Source organism: Protomyctophum parallelum (assembly GCF_964188405.1).
Source record: "Protomyctophum parallelum genome assembly, chromosome: 14".
Taxonomy (NCBI): domain Eukaryota; kingdom Metazoa; phylum Chordata; class Actinopteri; order Myctophiformes; family Myctophidae; genus Protomyctophum; species Protomyctophum parallelum.
In genome coordinates, this window is record NC_139709.1 from 14,963,130 (window position 1) to 14,978,745 (window position 15,616).

Below are 15,616 nucleotides of genomic sequence, written 5' to 3' on the forward strand. Positions count from 1 at the left end.
CGTGTAGCCCCTACTGGTGCAACCCACTGATTGAACTTCATCTCTGCCTGTAATCTAAGTTATTTTTATTGACAACGTGAATGAACCCCGACACCAGCGCTGCAAAAATAGACAGATCTACAAGCTCTCAACGCGTAGCGAACGGCACTGCAAAAACAGGCAGGACGCGATGCCTTTAGAGCAGGGGTATTCAACTGGCGGACCGCGGTCCGCGACCGGACCGCGGACCACCTCTTTGCGGACCACCCAAAAAAAAAAAAAAAATGAAATGATTTTTTTTTTTTTTTTTTTTTAAGTTAATAATATAAATAACATCAGATGGTACATTTCTCATGTGAAATTGCTGCAAAGGCCCCCAAAATGTCCCCCAAGGGCCCCCAAAATTCTGGCGCGCGCTATGCGCGCGCGCAGTGTGATTTGGATTTGGAGTTCCACTCCGGGCCTGCACTCTGCACCCCATTATTGGTTGGTTGGAAGGGGATCTGATTTAAGCTTGGCTTGACCATACTAAACGGGCATAGAGCCCCGCTCTCCGATGGACGCCGCGCATGGGACCGGACCTCGGTCTTATTCAAAAAAATATTTGTGGACCTTCATCATTTCTAGTTGAGGACCCCTGCTTTAGAGCCTGTGGATCAGCCCGGCCGCAGCAGCTTGTGGGCTCCGCTGCTCCGCTCCGAGGTGCGGGGAGGCAAGGGAGCAAGTTACCCTGGCTGCGCAGCAGAAACAGACTGATCTACAAGCTCTCAACGCCTAGAGAACGGAGCTGCAAAAACAGGCAGGACGCGGCGCCTTGAGAGCTTGTAGATCTGGCTTTTTTCAGTGAGCTGTTCTCACTTTACTTTTATGACACGAATACATCGTCAATCGCCGATTCTTAGGTCACATTCTCACCAGAGAGCTTTGCTGCGATTAAAACGAATTCTGCTGCGCATTTTCAGAAAGTGCACTTTGTTTGGCAGGTGTGAAGGCTCATTCGAATCGTAATGCGTATCAAAGAACCGCATTATACTCCGAGCAAAAACGGGGGTTTCGCTTCGCTTCCAATCGCACTTGATTACGATTCGGTGCAGGTGTGAATGCAATCCGCAGTAAATAAAGGAAATGAAGCAAACAATGTAGCGGGTGAGGAGCTGAACACAGTTGGAGACGGAGAAAGCATATTTTACACAGCGCAAAGATGTCCCGTTACCGTGGATAGACGTGGTCGAATGAGGAGACTGAAGCCCTGATCGAAATGAGGACGAGTACATTAATCAATTGCTTAAGAAAACACATAAACACTGCAGTGCAGTGTAATAGTATTATAGCCTACAGAATATTCTGTCTGTCTGTGCGTGCCGTAAACATGGAGTGCTGTCACTGTGTGGGGACTAGTGGGGACTGGAACTTTCATCTCAATAAACGTGTAAACATTTTGCGCTGCTGTCTGTTATATCAGTGCGCTCAGCGCTGTGCCTCCATGCCCAAAAGAACAGTGTGTGGCACTGTGGCTGCGTGCGTATAGTGAGAGAGAGAGAGAGAGAGAGAGAGAGGGGGGGGGGGGGTCCAGTCCCAGACGGCACGACAGTAATGTGCATGTGTCGTGACGACACATGCACGTTATGAGTATAATTTTATCACAATAGATTTCACTGTGTTGTAGGCTGTGTTGTAGGCTAGGTTTATGAATGGAACACATTGATAAAGGTCCCCCCTGCTGCGTTTCCAATTGCTACGGATGACAGTGTGAAGGCAAACCGCAGCAAATTAAATATGCAAGAATCCCAAAATCTCCGCCCATACGCATGAGTCTACCGAAGTATTAGAGTATAATGTGACCTCTGTCAGATGATGGGCGGTTGAAAGAAATTGGCATATCGCCCAACCTTATTAGAAATACATTAACCCGTTAAAACCGTGAAAGCATCAACATATTTTTGAGGGCCCTCCTATGCACAGCTTTGTGTATGTGTTTGTACCACGGAATGTGATGATTTGATTGGCTGAGGACGGATTGTGATGATGTATGATGATAAGAGCGCCCCTCACTTCACACAAGTGTGATTTTTATTTTCCAGAAAGCTTTTAGGATTTAGAACATTTTTGGAAAATGGTCCTTTTTTTTGAGGGACTCTATCGTCTGACTTTTGACATTACGTCATATGGGACAATATGGACTTTTAATGTTTGTTTAGAGCACTTTAAACAAACTGTCTTTGTCATAATAATCTACTGCAAGTCAGTGAATAAAGTTGTCAAATAACTGTAGTGGATATTGTCCTCTAAGAGGTGACCTTCACACCAGAAAGCTTTACTGTGATTAAAACGAATCCTGCTGCACATTGTCGGAAAGTGCGCTTCGTTTGGCATGTGTGAAGCATCATTCGAATCCTAATGCGCATCAAAGAACCGCATTCTACTCCGACCAAAAACGGGGGTTTCGCTTCGCTTCCAAACGCACTTGATTACGATTCGGTGCAGGTGGGAATGCAATCCGCAGCAAATAAAGGAAATTAAGCAAACAATGTGGCGGGTGAGGAGCTAAGTCTGTCTGTGCTCAGTGCACCTCTATGCCCAAGGGAACAGTGTGTGTGGACTGCGGAGGGAGAGAGAGAGAGAGAGAGAGAGAGAGAGAGAGAGAGAGAGAGAGAGAGAGAGAGAGAGGTCCAGTGACAGTCCCCGACGGCACGACACATGCACATTAGGAGTATAATTTTAACACCATATATTTCACTGTGTAGGCTATAGTTTATGAATTGAACACATTGATAAAGGTCCCTGCTGTGGATGACAGCGCAGTGTGAAGGAAAACCGCAGCAAATGAAATACTTCACCGCCCATTCGCATCGAGTCTACCAAGTATTAGGTGAGAATGTGACCTAAGATGTGGTGGAGTCAAGCCTGGAAAACCATACCTTTTGGTACAGTGGGCTCCTGCAGAGCAGAAGCCGGGAGCCTGGCCGAGCCCCCGAATATGGTGACGGTGACAGGTGACACCATGGAGCAGCAGCGCACGCTGGCTATCCTATGGGCTCGCGTCATCTCGTCATAGACTAGCCAATCAGTGGGCAGAGCCTGGACGGACGCCATCTGTCCATTGGCTGAGGGGGTCTGGGAAGAAGACATGAAGAAAATATGTTCATCCCTGTTCGTACAGCATATTTTTAATTTCCTCCTCTCCACGTGGACCCGGGGATAACTAGCCATTAAAGTAGCCTTTAAATTACATTTACAATCTTTAGCCCTTATTTCTTGTAATTCACAGTAGATACATGCAATATCTGCCCTCAATATGACAAAAAGTGTTCAGTGAGGATAGCTGGGCCCAGCGTACCTTCTTATTGCCCTGCCCCTGTGGCTGGCAGAGCACGGAGGTGGGATGGAAGCGGACCTTCTTCTCCTTGTTGGACGACAGGGTGCAGGTGTGTCTGTCCACGTGGATCAGGTTGGGGTACATGCCTGCCACCAGCGCTGCCTTCACCACGGACCAGTTCTCAGAGTTCAGGTTCACGTCGCGGATGTCCCCAGCTCCGCGCGCACGCACAAAACCTGGGGAACACAAGGGGGTGGTCAGGCAATGTCATTAGATGCAGAAACACATTCACTGCCATTGTCATGCATATCGTCATTTAAGGTTTGATTGCGCTCTTCACCCCCATAGCAGTAAATTAACCAGAAGTAAAAGGTCTGTGTCAATGCAAACTGATCACGTTTACAAAATGTTTGTTTCAAGTGAAAGAAATTACGATCGCACTGCACTTTATACAGCTGTTGTTTTTTGGTTAAAACATATTTTCCTCTTTTCTTTTTGTTGTTGTTAAAATGTTAAAGTACAATCCCCCACGGACACTCCTAAATGACAGACAGATGCAGCCTTTGTACATTGGAAGGATAAGGGCCTGATCAAATTTTCAGATTTACATATAATCAATTTGCATCATTTACTGAGCTGAAAGAAGCATTTTCTCTCTCACATTCCCACTTTTTTAGTTATTTACAAGTTTTGTACATTTTGTTCAAAATCGATTTAATAATTTTCCAAATTTACCCCAGGACTACTGTTTATATGCATTTTTGAAACAACATCCCAATTCCAAACAACTTATCTCTAAATGTGTCTCACTGTTCTCCAAACTGTCTATTCCTTCAACAAACCATATCAAGGCTGCCTGGGAAGAAGATATTGGCTTGGAGCTGTCTGATGAGATATGGAACGAGGGGTTGAAGAGGATCGACTCTGGTTCAGTCAATTCCAGATTGCAACTTGTTCAGTTTAAAGTCATTCATAGATTACATTACTCAAGGGTCAGATTGAACAAAAATGTATCCGGCTGTTTCCGATATCTGTGACAGATGTAATATCTCCAAGGGCACACTGGGCCACACCTTCTGGTCTTGCCCAAATATTGTCTCATTTTGGCAAAATATGTTTGCATGGTACAGCAGAGTATACCATATAAATATTGTCCCTGATGCTCTAGTCTAGCTGACCTGTTCGGTTGCTCGCACTGCCATACACTATACAGCAGACGCTCATGCTCGGTACATTACATTTACATGGACAATACTTTTAAATCCCATTATTTCATTCCACATCAGGTTTGGGGCTGGGAAGGCTTCTGATTGGATAGGGGGCGGGTGGATATGTTTACGTCCAGTGGTGGAAAGTAAATAAGTACATTTACTTTAGTACTCAAGTAAAGTAGAAATACCTCAATTTTTTACTTTAGTAGAGTATTTCCAATTTCCAATACTTTTACTTCTACTCCACTACATTTCAGGTAAAACAAAATAATAATAAAACACTTTTATGCCATATTACTTTATATTTGATGTATCCTGTAGCCTATGAGAGGTTGCTCTCAGAGATATGAAATTAAACATGTCTAGTTTCTTATAATTAATCGCAAAACAAGAGCATAACATAGCCATACCAATTACATGGAAACAAGCATGCACAGAAAGACCAGAATGAACTTAAATCCGAATGAGTGTTTACATGAGTCACAATTGTTTCAATAGGATTTTAAAATGGAATAAACCGGTCAGTTACATCAGATCTAAGTTTAAATCAGATTGGCCATTTTCATTCCGATTTAAGTTTTTGTAGGTGTTTACATGACAACTTTTAATAGGATTGAACTTTTATTCAGAATGAAAAGGGGATTTAACTGTCCATGTAAATGTAGCCATTGGCTACGTTTACATGGACAGTTAAATCCCCTTGATACAATGATGATACACTTGGAGAGGCTGTGTTGCAACAGCCAGGACAGTCTAGCAACATTTGATTATATATGGGGCCCCATTACAGCTCACCTCGACTCCACTATATAATTGCTGCTCCGTTTGCCCTGCCAATGTGCCATTGTTAATTTTTCTGCTTCGTATAACTGCTGTGCTGCATGCCCTACTACTGTGCTTTTCTTAATGTTTAAAATTTGTTGTACTCAGAGACCTCATCACGATAGGTCCGTCACTCGTCAATTATACATTACATAGTCTAGTGTCATTGTTATGTATGTCTTGTTTGTCATGTCTATAAACAAAACGTAATAAAAACTTATATAATAAAAATAAAAATAAATGTTAAAGTACTATATTATTCTGAAAGTAATCATTGTTGTTTCTCAGTGATTGTTCAGTAACAGGGGTATCCCTGTCTCTCCAGCTCATCAATAAACAACAAATACATTTCCAGGTTTGTTGCAAACTTTCAGCCAATCAGGAGCGATTTTTTAATCAGCTTAATTTTTTATAGTGTTCCAGTTCCAATTTTGTCTGCTCATTTCTTTGTTTTCACTTCCAATTTCCCTTTAATCAGTATCCTGTCTGAGTTCTCTATCTGATTAGATAAAATTACTGAACAAATACCCTATAGCGATATTAGTGATTACTATCAGAACATAGAGCTATGCACTTATTTGAAGTAGACTCATACCCAAAAGTACCCAGTACGTACCGATGGCTCTGAGCTGTCCCAGCAGCTGTGTCCTCATCCCAACGATGATCTCCAGCGAGGCCTGGGACAAGAAGTTCTTCTCACAGAAGGAGCGCTCCCAGCCGTCATTGCAGGCCTTCTGCCATGCCTACAACACCACAAGATAAACGCAACGATTTACAATTTTGGTAGACACTCTTAACTGTATTTGGCCACGGACCCCATCTGAAAATGTTTGTGTTTTGGTGGAAAACTGACGCATGTGCAATGCATACTCTCTATAATATACTGTACACTGGGTGTACCTGGAAGGCCCTCAGCAGAGCCATGTGCATACTCTATATACTGTAAAGTCCAGTGAGTACCTGGAAGGCCCTCAGCAGAGCCATGTGGTCGCTGAAGGTGCCCGCGGTGAACCTCTTGCGAGAGAGCAGAGACGCTTTCTTCTCGAAGGCCTGGGCAGGCATCACGAAGGGGTCGCGGTGGGCCAGCGTGCAGGCGATGGTCAGGATGGGGTCCAGGCACTTCAGAACCACCCCACACAGCACCATCTTACCTAAGGGGGGGACGGGTGGAAACACCACGTTTTACAAGTAGGAAGGAACCCAATCCAATTTGATGGGTACCAGGCACACCAGAAACAAATGAAGGAATCAAAACAGGAATCAATACAATTCTAATCATTTAAGGCAGTGGTTCTGTGGGTCAGGACCTCCTAACTATATTTTAAATGGGGCTTATGTGGTTAATAAAAATAATACTCGACTAAATGTACTTAAATTACAATATTAGCCACCACTGAATCCTAATGCTATCCACCCCTGGTCTTACCCAGGTGGGGCTCCACGGGCAGGTCAGCCAGATGATAACCCAGCTCTGTGAGGTCCTCTGATGGCTCCATGGCATCTACCGTCTGCATTTGGGGGGGGGGGGGGGGGGAGGGAGAGAGAGAGAGAGAGAGAGAGAGAGAGAGAGATAGAGAGAGAGAGATGGAGGTTGGAGGGTGGTAATGGCAGCTGTAATGGCATGCTGAAAATAGCTACACTCTCACAACACGTGTTGTGAACTTTCAGATCGGCTATTTCAAGGGAAAGTAACTGTGGATGTCCCTACCTTGAGCATGTGCACAGCGTTCTTCACTATGTGGATGGGAGGTGGCTCTGGAGCTCTGGCCAGGAAGTCAGCGATGGGACAGTTGATTGGAGCCAGTAGTTTGGTGTGCAGACACAGCTCCTGTAACATAACACAATCATAAGGATTCACCACATAAAGCCATAAACCCTCTATTCCTAGTCAAAACCAGTGTTGGATAAAGTACATTTAGGTTGTTAGGTTGTTATTATTATTATAGAAAGTAAAAGATGAGTATTATTTTTTATTTTATTTGCTGCCTTCTTTCATTTTAGCATACAATTTAAGTGTAAGTTATATTAACTAGTTGGTTTCCCTGCTCTTCTATTGAGAGATTTACATTCTGTGGTCAGGTAGGACACCTACTGGCTGATGAGAGGTACTGCATCAAAATGCATTTCAGCCTCTACTTAAAGGAATAAATATTCCCTCTACTGCAGTGGTTTTCAACCAGTGGTCCGGGGACCACCAGTGGTCCTTGAGGGGGTTCTAAATAGTGGACTTGGTAACCAAATGGACCTTTATATCTTTAACTTGTAAAAGGAAACCCCAAACGGACCCGTAAAGTAAAGTTGTGATTTGTGAAGTCACGGAACACAGCGAATCAGGCTGGAAACCCGTGTGTTGTACCTGTAGAGGCATCCTCAGCAGCTGTGGAACCTGGAACTCCTGCATGCTGTTAAAGCGCAGGCGGCTGAACATGTGGAAGCAGATCCCAGGCCTACACCTTCCGGCCCTAAAGGACATAACAGTTACAGAATCACCTACCAGCCCTGAAGAACCATGGCTGCTTTTTTAATGTAATAACAAGTTCACGATTATGACAAAATAAGTAAATGTGACTATTATGTAACACTTGTGACTAGACACAAACCTTCCCTTCCTCTGCAGAGCGCTGGCTTTAGAGATCCATCCCATCTTCAGCATGCTCACATGGTTGATGGCATCAAACGACTTCTACAAGAGTCACATACATACGTTTTGTTTTAGATCCGCAATACTCCAACGTTTGACATGCATTTATTACACACATTTCATACCACTTTTTCCCCCTGTGGACACCCCAATCTACAGTACACAGTATTTAACTCTGAGAGTGCACAAATGGAACCGTAAGGGTCCATTGGTCCACTCTCAGAGTTAGGGTTCCATTTGTACACTCTCAGAGTTACAGACCTGTAAGGGTCCACTTGGTTCCATGTGTACACTCCTAGAGCGGTTTACAATGTCTGTTAACCCAGTCCTGAAGCCGATACAAATGTCTTCTAAATCAGTAGTTCTCGAATATTTTCAAGTCAAGCACCCCCAAAATGTTATGTATTTGGCCATGGACGCCCATCCAAAAATGTTTTATGCCAGGGACACCCCGGAAGATTTGTGTTGAAAAATTATTCAAAAATTTTCAAAGATGTTCAAAAATAAGCTTGCAGCTTGATGCGACGTGAGTTTGTACATCAGCTATTTTTGAGAACCACTGTTCTTCTTCATGAGCTTTTGGAAAAACACATGTTGCTATTATACATATAAAATGACACAGATGCTTTCCCTTTTTAATGGGTTAAATAGGACATAATAAAAGGTACCTCTTTGACTTTCCCTGAGTCGATGACAAACACCACATCATTGATGGTGATGCTGGTCTCCGCGATGTTGGTGGACAGGATCTGAAACACAGTGTGGGAATTTCTACATTTCACCTATGACATGCCCAATTATATTTTTAAGGGTATAATATTTTCCTCTGTATTGGGGAAATGAGTGAGCACAAAGCACCATAGTAAAATTGAAAGTAAATTCTTAAGTTTTGTGTGGTTGTTATAGTGGAAATAGACAATCTACAAGCTCAACAAATTATCTTGGGCACAAAGCTGAAAGTGTAGCAGTTGTCAAATAAAGCAGCAGAAGCAGGATGACAGGACAAGCCAGTGTGTTTCTGGGTAGATTGCCAAAGTTTGTGTGCATAATGTTCTTCTTCCTGTCCCTTTTCATTTATGGAAAATGAAAAAAAAAAGTAAGATATGCAAAATGAATGTATGTAATGCTATCCATAAATGAAATAAACATGAACATAAACATAAACATGAACATAAACATAATGTTGTTTATATTAAGTGCCAATAACCAGTGGTAATTAACATTGTTTTGGGTGTAACGTTTGTAGATTTCAGCCTCTTATATCTCAACTTCTGGAAAAAGAATTAACCTCTTAATTATATACGTCATTGTAGAGGTATGCGATTCACCAAATGTTTAGATTCAACATTTGTTGAATTCGTAATCACAAATTACTCAGTTTACAACACGTCACAAAGTGAAATGATAGTCGCAAACAATTGCAATTATCTAAAATAATTGCAATTATCTAAAATAATTGCAAGGCCTGGATCTGACTCACTATTTTCCGGACTCCAGGAGGCGTGTTCCTCATGACCTTCTTCTGGTCCATAGTTTGCATGTTGGAGTGCAGGGTGAACACCTGAAACCTGAAAAACAGCAACACACCACATGCTGTTATTCAAACTACGACGTAATGTTGTAGACTAGTCCACCTAAAGTGAGTCCAGGGCTCGAAATTGCGACCATTTTGCGACAAATGCGCCTGAATTTTAATCTTTGTGACCTAAAAATATATTTGGGAGCACCAGTGCAAATACAAATAATTGCTGTGGTGCGCCTGGCTACAACGGTCGATTGTAGAAACGGGTGCTCTCTGACATCCAACTCCACTGCACTGCTCCTGTCTGCTAGCTGCACTAGCACTTGATGCTAACAAACCAACGTGTAAAGTGTAGTGTTCTACTCTTTGACACAACGTATGGGACAACGTTGAGCGCTGCATCGCTCACATTCCAGAGTGCCTCGGCTCGCGACTTCACCATGTGTCAGAAAGTACACTATATCAAACGTTCAGATTCAGAAAAGACCGGAGCCACTAGCCAGCTAGTGCTACCCTACGGACTCTGTGATTGTGAATGTAAAAGAGATGGCGGTGGACCGGCACTCTGTGTGTGTGTGTGTGTGTGTGTGTGTGTGTGTGTGTGTGCATGCAAGAGAGAGAGAGAGGAGGGGGGGGGGCATGAGAGAGAGAGGGAGAACGAATAGCAGACTTGTAAGTGTTTCTACATAGCAGCAGTATTGATACTTTTACTTAAATAAAACATTAAGTAAAGTAATTTTTCCACCGCTGATTAGAAGTGAGTAGGCATAGCTATAAATACCATGTTTTACATCTTAGTCCGAGTCAAATTGCGCGCGCGCACACACACACACACACACACACACACACACACACACGCACGCACGCACGCTGGGCATTTACCTGCGAGCGTATTCAGAGAATCTCTTGTCGTCACAGGAGGTGATGCGATCTCTGAGACCAACAATCTCCTCATATCCAGGCAAGAAGATCAGAACAGCACCTTCAGGGAAAGGAGAACAAGCCTTTTATTGCACTGTTCTAGGGCCATGGTCCTCAGAGTGGGGTCAATGCTCTAGAACCGTGGTCCTCAGAGTGGGGTCACTGTTCTAGGGCCGTGGTCCTCAGAGTGGGGTCACTGTTCTAGGGCCATGGTCCTCAGAGTGGGGTCACTGTTCTAGGGCCGTGGTCCTCAGAGTGGGGTCAATGCTCTAGAACCGTGGTCCTCAGAGTGGGGTCACTGTTCTAGGGCCGTGGTCCTCAGAGTGGGGTCACTGTTCTAGGGCCGTGGTCCTCAGAGTGGGGTCACTGTTCTAGGGCCGTGGTCCTCAGAGTGGGGTCACTGTTCTAGGGCCGTGGTCCTCAGAGTGGGGTCACTGTTCTAGGGCCGTGGTCCTCAGAGTGGGGTCACTGTTCTAGGGCCGTGGTCCTCAGAGTGGGGTCACTGTTCTAGGGCCGTGGTCCTCAGAGTGGGGTCACTGTTCTAGGGCCGTGGTCCTCAGAGTGGGGTCACTGTTCTAGGTTTCCATGTTGAAAAATGTCATTTTTCAAACATTTTTCAAACATAGCGGAAAGAGTTGATCTATAAGCTTACAACACATCATAAAAGCTACACATTTGTAAAAAGAATTGTAAGCTTTGTACATTTTTTGGAAAGAAAACATATACAAAAATATTAATGTGTCTGTAATTTATTTTTATATTCAAGTTATTTGTCATATCTGCCCTGTGTAATTTGTGATTACGAAGCCTCAAAGGATAACATAAATGCAAATTGCAACACGTTAATCGTCAGCTTACAGTACAGTACTTTAACCAAAAACAACTCACCGTCCTCAGAGGTGGTGCAGATGTTGTGCAGCAGATGCAGGACGAGATCCAGGTCCACCTTGTCGTCATCAAAGCTGTGGTGGTAGGCCTCCAGCAGCTGCTGCTCCTCTGGGCTCAGCTCTGCACCGCCACGCTGCACCAGGGTGCTCTCATCCACATGACCGCTCTCCACCATGGAACTGAGGGAGAGAGAGACAGAGAAAGAGAGGGGGAGAGACAGAGAGAGAGAGAGAGACAGAAGCAGAGAGAGAGATTTTAAAGAGTTCTTTATTACGCACTGCCGGTTAATAGAGACCATAACATGACCTCAACTACATGCATAACTTATATGCAAACAAACAAAAACAAAAAAAGACAGAAACACGACCAGTCTCCAAAACCAGATTAGAAAGAGAAGAGCAGTTCATCATCATCCCCCACTGTACACTACTGTTCTGACTACACATACTGAACGCCATGTCCTAGAATGAGCGAATAGGGGAAGGGGATCAAGTCACGTGATTCTTTGGCTCAAACAGAATATTCATGGCACAAACCACTAATAATCTACAATTGTTCCTCATACAAAATTGTATAATACCCACTACAGAAGAAAGCTTTTGAAGAGAAGGAAACAGCCGTACAGAATGTCATATACCGTAGGCCCTACTGTATCTGAACTGCCCACACACAAGACTGCAACTTTAGATGACATAAAGAGAACATGACTTACAGGTAGGATTCCAGTAGGTCCACAGCTTCACTCTGTTGGAAGTGTTTGGCCCAGTCTAAAGCCGCCCTGCAAAACACAGAGACCAGGTCACAACATTTTCACCAAAAGGCTGCTTGTTTCTCTCACAGAATCTGTCAGAAGTCTGCCTACCAGTCATTGTTGGCTTTGAGGTGGAGGTTTGCTCCCATGGTGATCAGTTTCTCCATCTGTGTCAGGAAGCCTCTCGCTGCTGCCACCATGAGAGCTGTGGCACTGGTCTCACTGTGCGTGTAGTCCACTGCAAAGTAATCACATTAGGTCTTCAACAGGGGGTCCTCAGAGTTACTGTCCGTTGTGTTTTGTTTTTGAGTGGTGCACACCACTGTGTCCTGAAGTGGCACTGTTGAGCAGCCTACAGGCCCATTCACATTGAGCACAAGAACTATATAACAATAAAAGTATAACTAACCATAAAACTACCGTACAATACAGTAGAGTACAGTACAATAAAAGTATAGTTGCACCGGTCAGTTCACATGGCTGTGATTTTACATTAACCACTTGAACCCTAGAATCCCTATTCTAATAGTAGCATTAGCACACAATAGCCGATCTACAAGCACAGAATTGTGATGGGTCGTACTCGTACCGCTGACGTTCTCGTTGAGGATGAGGTTGAAGAGCTGAACGAAGACGTCTGCGTCCTGGTGATGGAAGACGTTGGAGATGCAGGAGTCCATCTCCTTGGACAGCCACGGCTCCAGAGGCACCACAGCGTCCACAGGCTCACTCTGTCAACCAGTGGTGGAAAGAAGTACTCACATTCTGTACTTAAGTAAAAGTATCAATTCTGCAAAACAAACTGTTCCTAGTTTGCTAGTTTTCCCCCCCTCTATACCAAATCTGTTCACCGAAAACAGCCCAACAGATCTACAAGCTCACATTGTAAGGTTGCAGATCTTCTATTTTAACCGAATGTTCCCATTTGCTTAAAACTTTTTCGGTTCACATGATTCCATAAAAGACTTGCGTGGAACCCAAAGACTGAGAACTTTAATCCATCAAAACATAGGAATTAAAGAATGTATAAATGGCGGACAAAGTAGGGTCTTACCAGCTCATTGATGATGGTGTCACCTGCGTCCTCCTGACACGAGTCTGGACTCTGGTGACCATCATCATCATCACCGCCACCCTCATCATCCTCACGCCACTCGCTGCATGACTTCTGAGTCTTTTCCTCTACACGACAACAATCACATTTAAGGACACATTCAAATGTCACCACATGTTTAACCAAATAACTCCATTTAGTGAAACATTGTAAGGCTGATGTATGATTACGTTCTTAGCGTCATACATCATCATCATGATAAAAAGCACCACACACTTTACACAAGTGTGATTTCTTGTGATCTTGTCATCGTCCCGGGAACCCCCGAAACCAATGGTGACCCATAGGTTAGCGAACAGTGCCCAACAGCGCCATTTGGCAGTCAACGAGTTAAATCAAGCCCAACATCAGAATCCTTTTCCACCACATGTGTGCAGTATCAAACCAAGTGATAAATGATTACCTCTTTGCCGCTCCTTCTTATACTTGATCATGTCTTTGTTGGCGTATCCCATCATCCTCAGAATGTCCTCCAGGAAGAGCTGTTTCACCTCAAATGGACGTCCTTTGACTGCATGGGTCATACAATGACTAGAATTAATCATAAAACAATGACTAGTTTTAATATTAAAACAATGACTAGTATTAATCATAAAACAATTATTGGTTACTAGTTAACACATTACCCAACAACTTCATTTTAGGGTTTTCGGAAATGAACAGGAAGTGAAAAGTCCACCTCCCATCCGTCTCAATGTAAACAGATTTGGAAAATCTTATCGATTTTCGTTCTAGAATTATTTCATTCTTTCGATTCTTGTATCTCATTTGAAGGACGGCACAGCAGCAGCTCTTACTGTGAATGGTGGGACAGGAGCCAAAGTATCTGAGGAACAGCTTTTCGTCCAGGGCAGCGCTGGACAGGATGAGTCTGAGCGTCGGCATGGTCTGGAGCAGGTCCCTCAGCTTGATCAGCAGGAAGTCTGTCAGACCGTCCCTCTCATGAACCTCATCCTGATGGCATGCCGTGCACACAACACAACCATACCACACACACACACACACACACAAGTTTACACCAACCACCACAATACTCACTAGTCTCTCCTAGTGTTGATGATTTCTTGTAAGTTCAGAACGCATTGTGAGCTTGTAAATATGCCGTTTTCTGCGAAGGTTTACCCAGAACACAGATGCTGAGGTTTAAGTTGTGAATAGTTTTAGTGCATTCATTGAATTTAAGATGTCACCACACGTATCAGCAGGTGGAGATCTCTGATTATCTGGCTATGCAAGACTAATAACACACTGAATAAAAATATGTTTTACTCTTACCGGGGTATGTACCTGTAAACAAGATGAAACAATAAAGAAGAACCTTGAACACTAGTTGCTAGACATTCACTCACCACAATGACATGTGTGACACTGGCCAGAGCGGCATCTCCAGCCATCAGGGTCCTCAGCAACACTCCACTAGTACAGAACGTCAGCAGGGTCTTAGGAGACACCCTGCCAGGTTAAAACAAAGATAGTTAAATACTTAACATCACTCTACTAGTACAGAATTGTCACCCTGCCAGGTTAAAACAAGATAGTTAACTAAATTAGTAGGGCTGGGGTTCGATTAAAACAATAAATCTAATGAATTAGAGGCTTTGTTTAATTGCATATCAATAAAGTCCATAATAATAATAATATCCATAATATAAATTATGGATAAGGGGTCAGGACAGATGGGACTTTTCGGAGAGGGGACAGAATACGGACTTAAATGGTTCTTCGTCTCAACTCTTTATTTTTTTTATCAAAATTTCCCATCCATTGGGCCAAGCAAAGTGTTCCGATCGGCTTCTTCTCCCATTGCATGCACTGGGGTTTGTTGTCTACTGGTTGGTGCACCGTTTAAAACAAATTCAATGATTCTTTCAGTAATTTCATGAAGAAATAAAAAAAGAAGTGTACCTCGGGGCACAGGTCTCCACTAGTGGTGGGGAAAAAATTGATTATCCAATTAATCGCGATGCCGTCATGGGCGATAATTCATCGATGCACAAATGTCCAAAATCGATTATATAATTAAAAAGAATTACCGGAGCAAAAGGGCGGAACTAATCTGCGACTGCGCTGTGGCATCGTACCGGACCGTTTAGAGTGACGCACAAAGCGCTCGCACACGCTTTCAACAACCAAAACAGAACGAGTTACCAACGCAGAGGGGAAGAGAAAAAATATGACAGAAAGTGAACATTTTGTATGAGGTTGAGGGGACACGAGAACTCAATAAAACTCACACCATCGACCGTCTGTGGCCGATGTACAGTATGTGGCAGATGTAGTGTGGCTCCAAAGTGCGTAACATGGCCCGGAATCCGTCGCTCTCCACGACCGAATATGAACGTAAATCCTTTGCAATAAAAGTGCCGATGGGACTTCGTAATTCTAGTCGCCTTTTCTGAGTGCATGGGCAGCTGTGTCCGGGATCGGGATGGTTGTCTTGACTGCATCTCT

At 43.7% G+C, this 15,616-nt stretch overlaps 1 protein-coding gene across 1 annotated transcript in view; it reads right to left on the reverse strand.

Moving 5' to 3' along the window:
* The window catches only part of ythdc2 (YTH domain containing 2), a 35,757-nt gene that overhangs the window by 13,350 nt on the left and 6,791 nt on the right, over window positions 1-15,616 (reverse strand). Inside the window, exons 7-25 of the mRNA XM_083782086.1 lie at window positions 14,515-14,617; window positions 13,963-14,119; window positions 13,569-13,676; window positions 13,106-13,233; window positions 12,641-12,782; window positions 12,163-12,289; window positions 12,013-12,078; window positions 11,301-11,479; window positions 10,374-10,473; window positions 9,450-9,537; window positions 8,638-8,718; window positions 7,929-8,011; window positions 7,685-7,790; window positions 7,037-7,156; window positions 6,755-6,836; window positions 6,289-6,479; window positions 5,945-6,071; window positions 3,317-3,531; window positions 2,898-3,093 (exon numbers count right to left, since the gene is read on the reverse strand). Of these exons, the coding sequence (XP_083638212.1) occupies window positions 2,898-3,093; window positions 3,317-3,531; window positions 5,945-6,071; window positions 6,289-6,479; window positions 6,755-6,836; window positions 7,037-7,156; window positions 7,685-7,790; window positions 7,929-8,011; window positions 8,638-8,718; window positions 9,450-9,537; window positions 10,374-10,473; window positions 11,301-11,479; window positions 12,013-12,078; window positions 12,163-12,289; window positions 12,641-12,782; window positions 13,106-13,233; window positions 13,569-13,676; window positions 13,963-14,119; window positions 14,515-14,617 (2,399 nt within the window). The remainder of the gene's footprint in view (window positions 1-2,897; window positions 3,094-3,316; window positions 3,532-5,944; window positions 6,072-6,288; window positions 6,480-6,754; window positions 6,837-7,036; window positions 7,157-7,684; window positions 7,791-7,928; window positions 8,012-8,637; window positions 8,719-9,449; window positions 9,538-10,373; window positions 10,474-11,300; window positions 11,480-12,012; window positions 12,079-12,162; window positions 12,290-12,640; window positions 12,783-13,105; window positions 13,234-13,568; window positions 13,677-13,962; window positions 14,120-14,514; window positions 14,618-15,616) is intronic.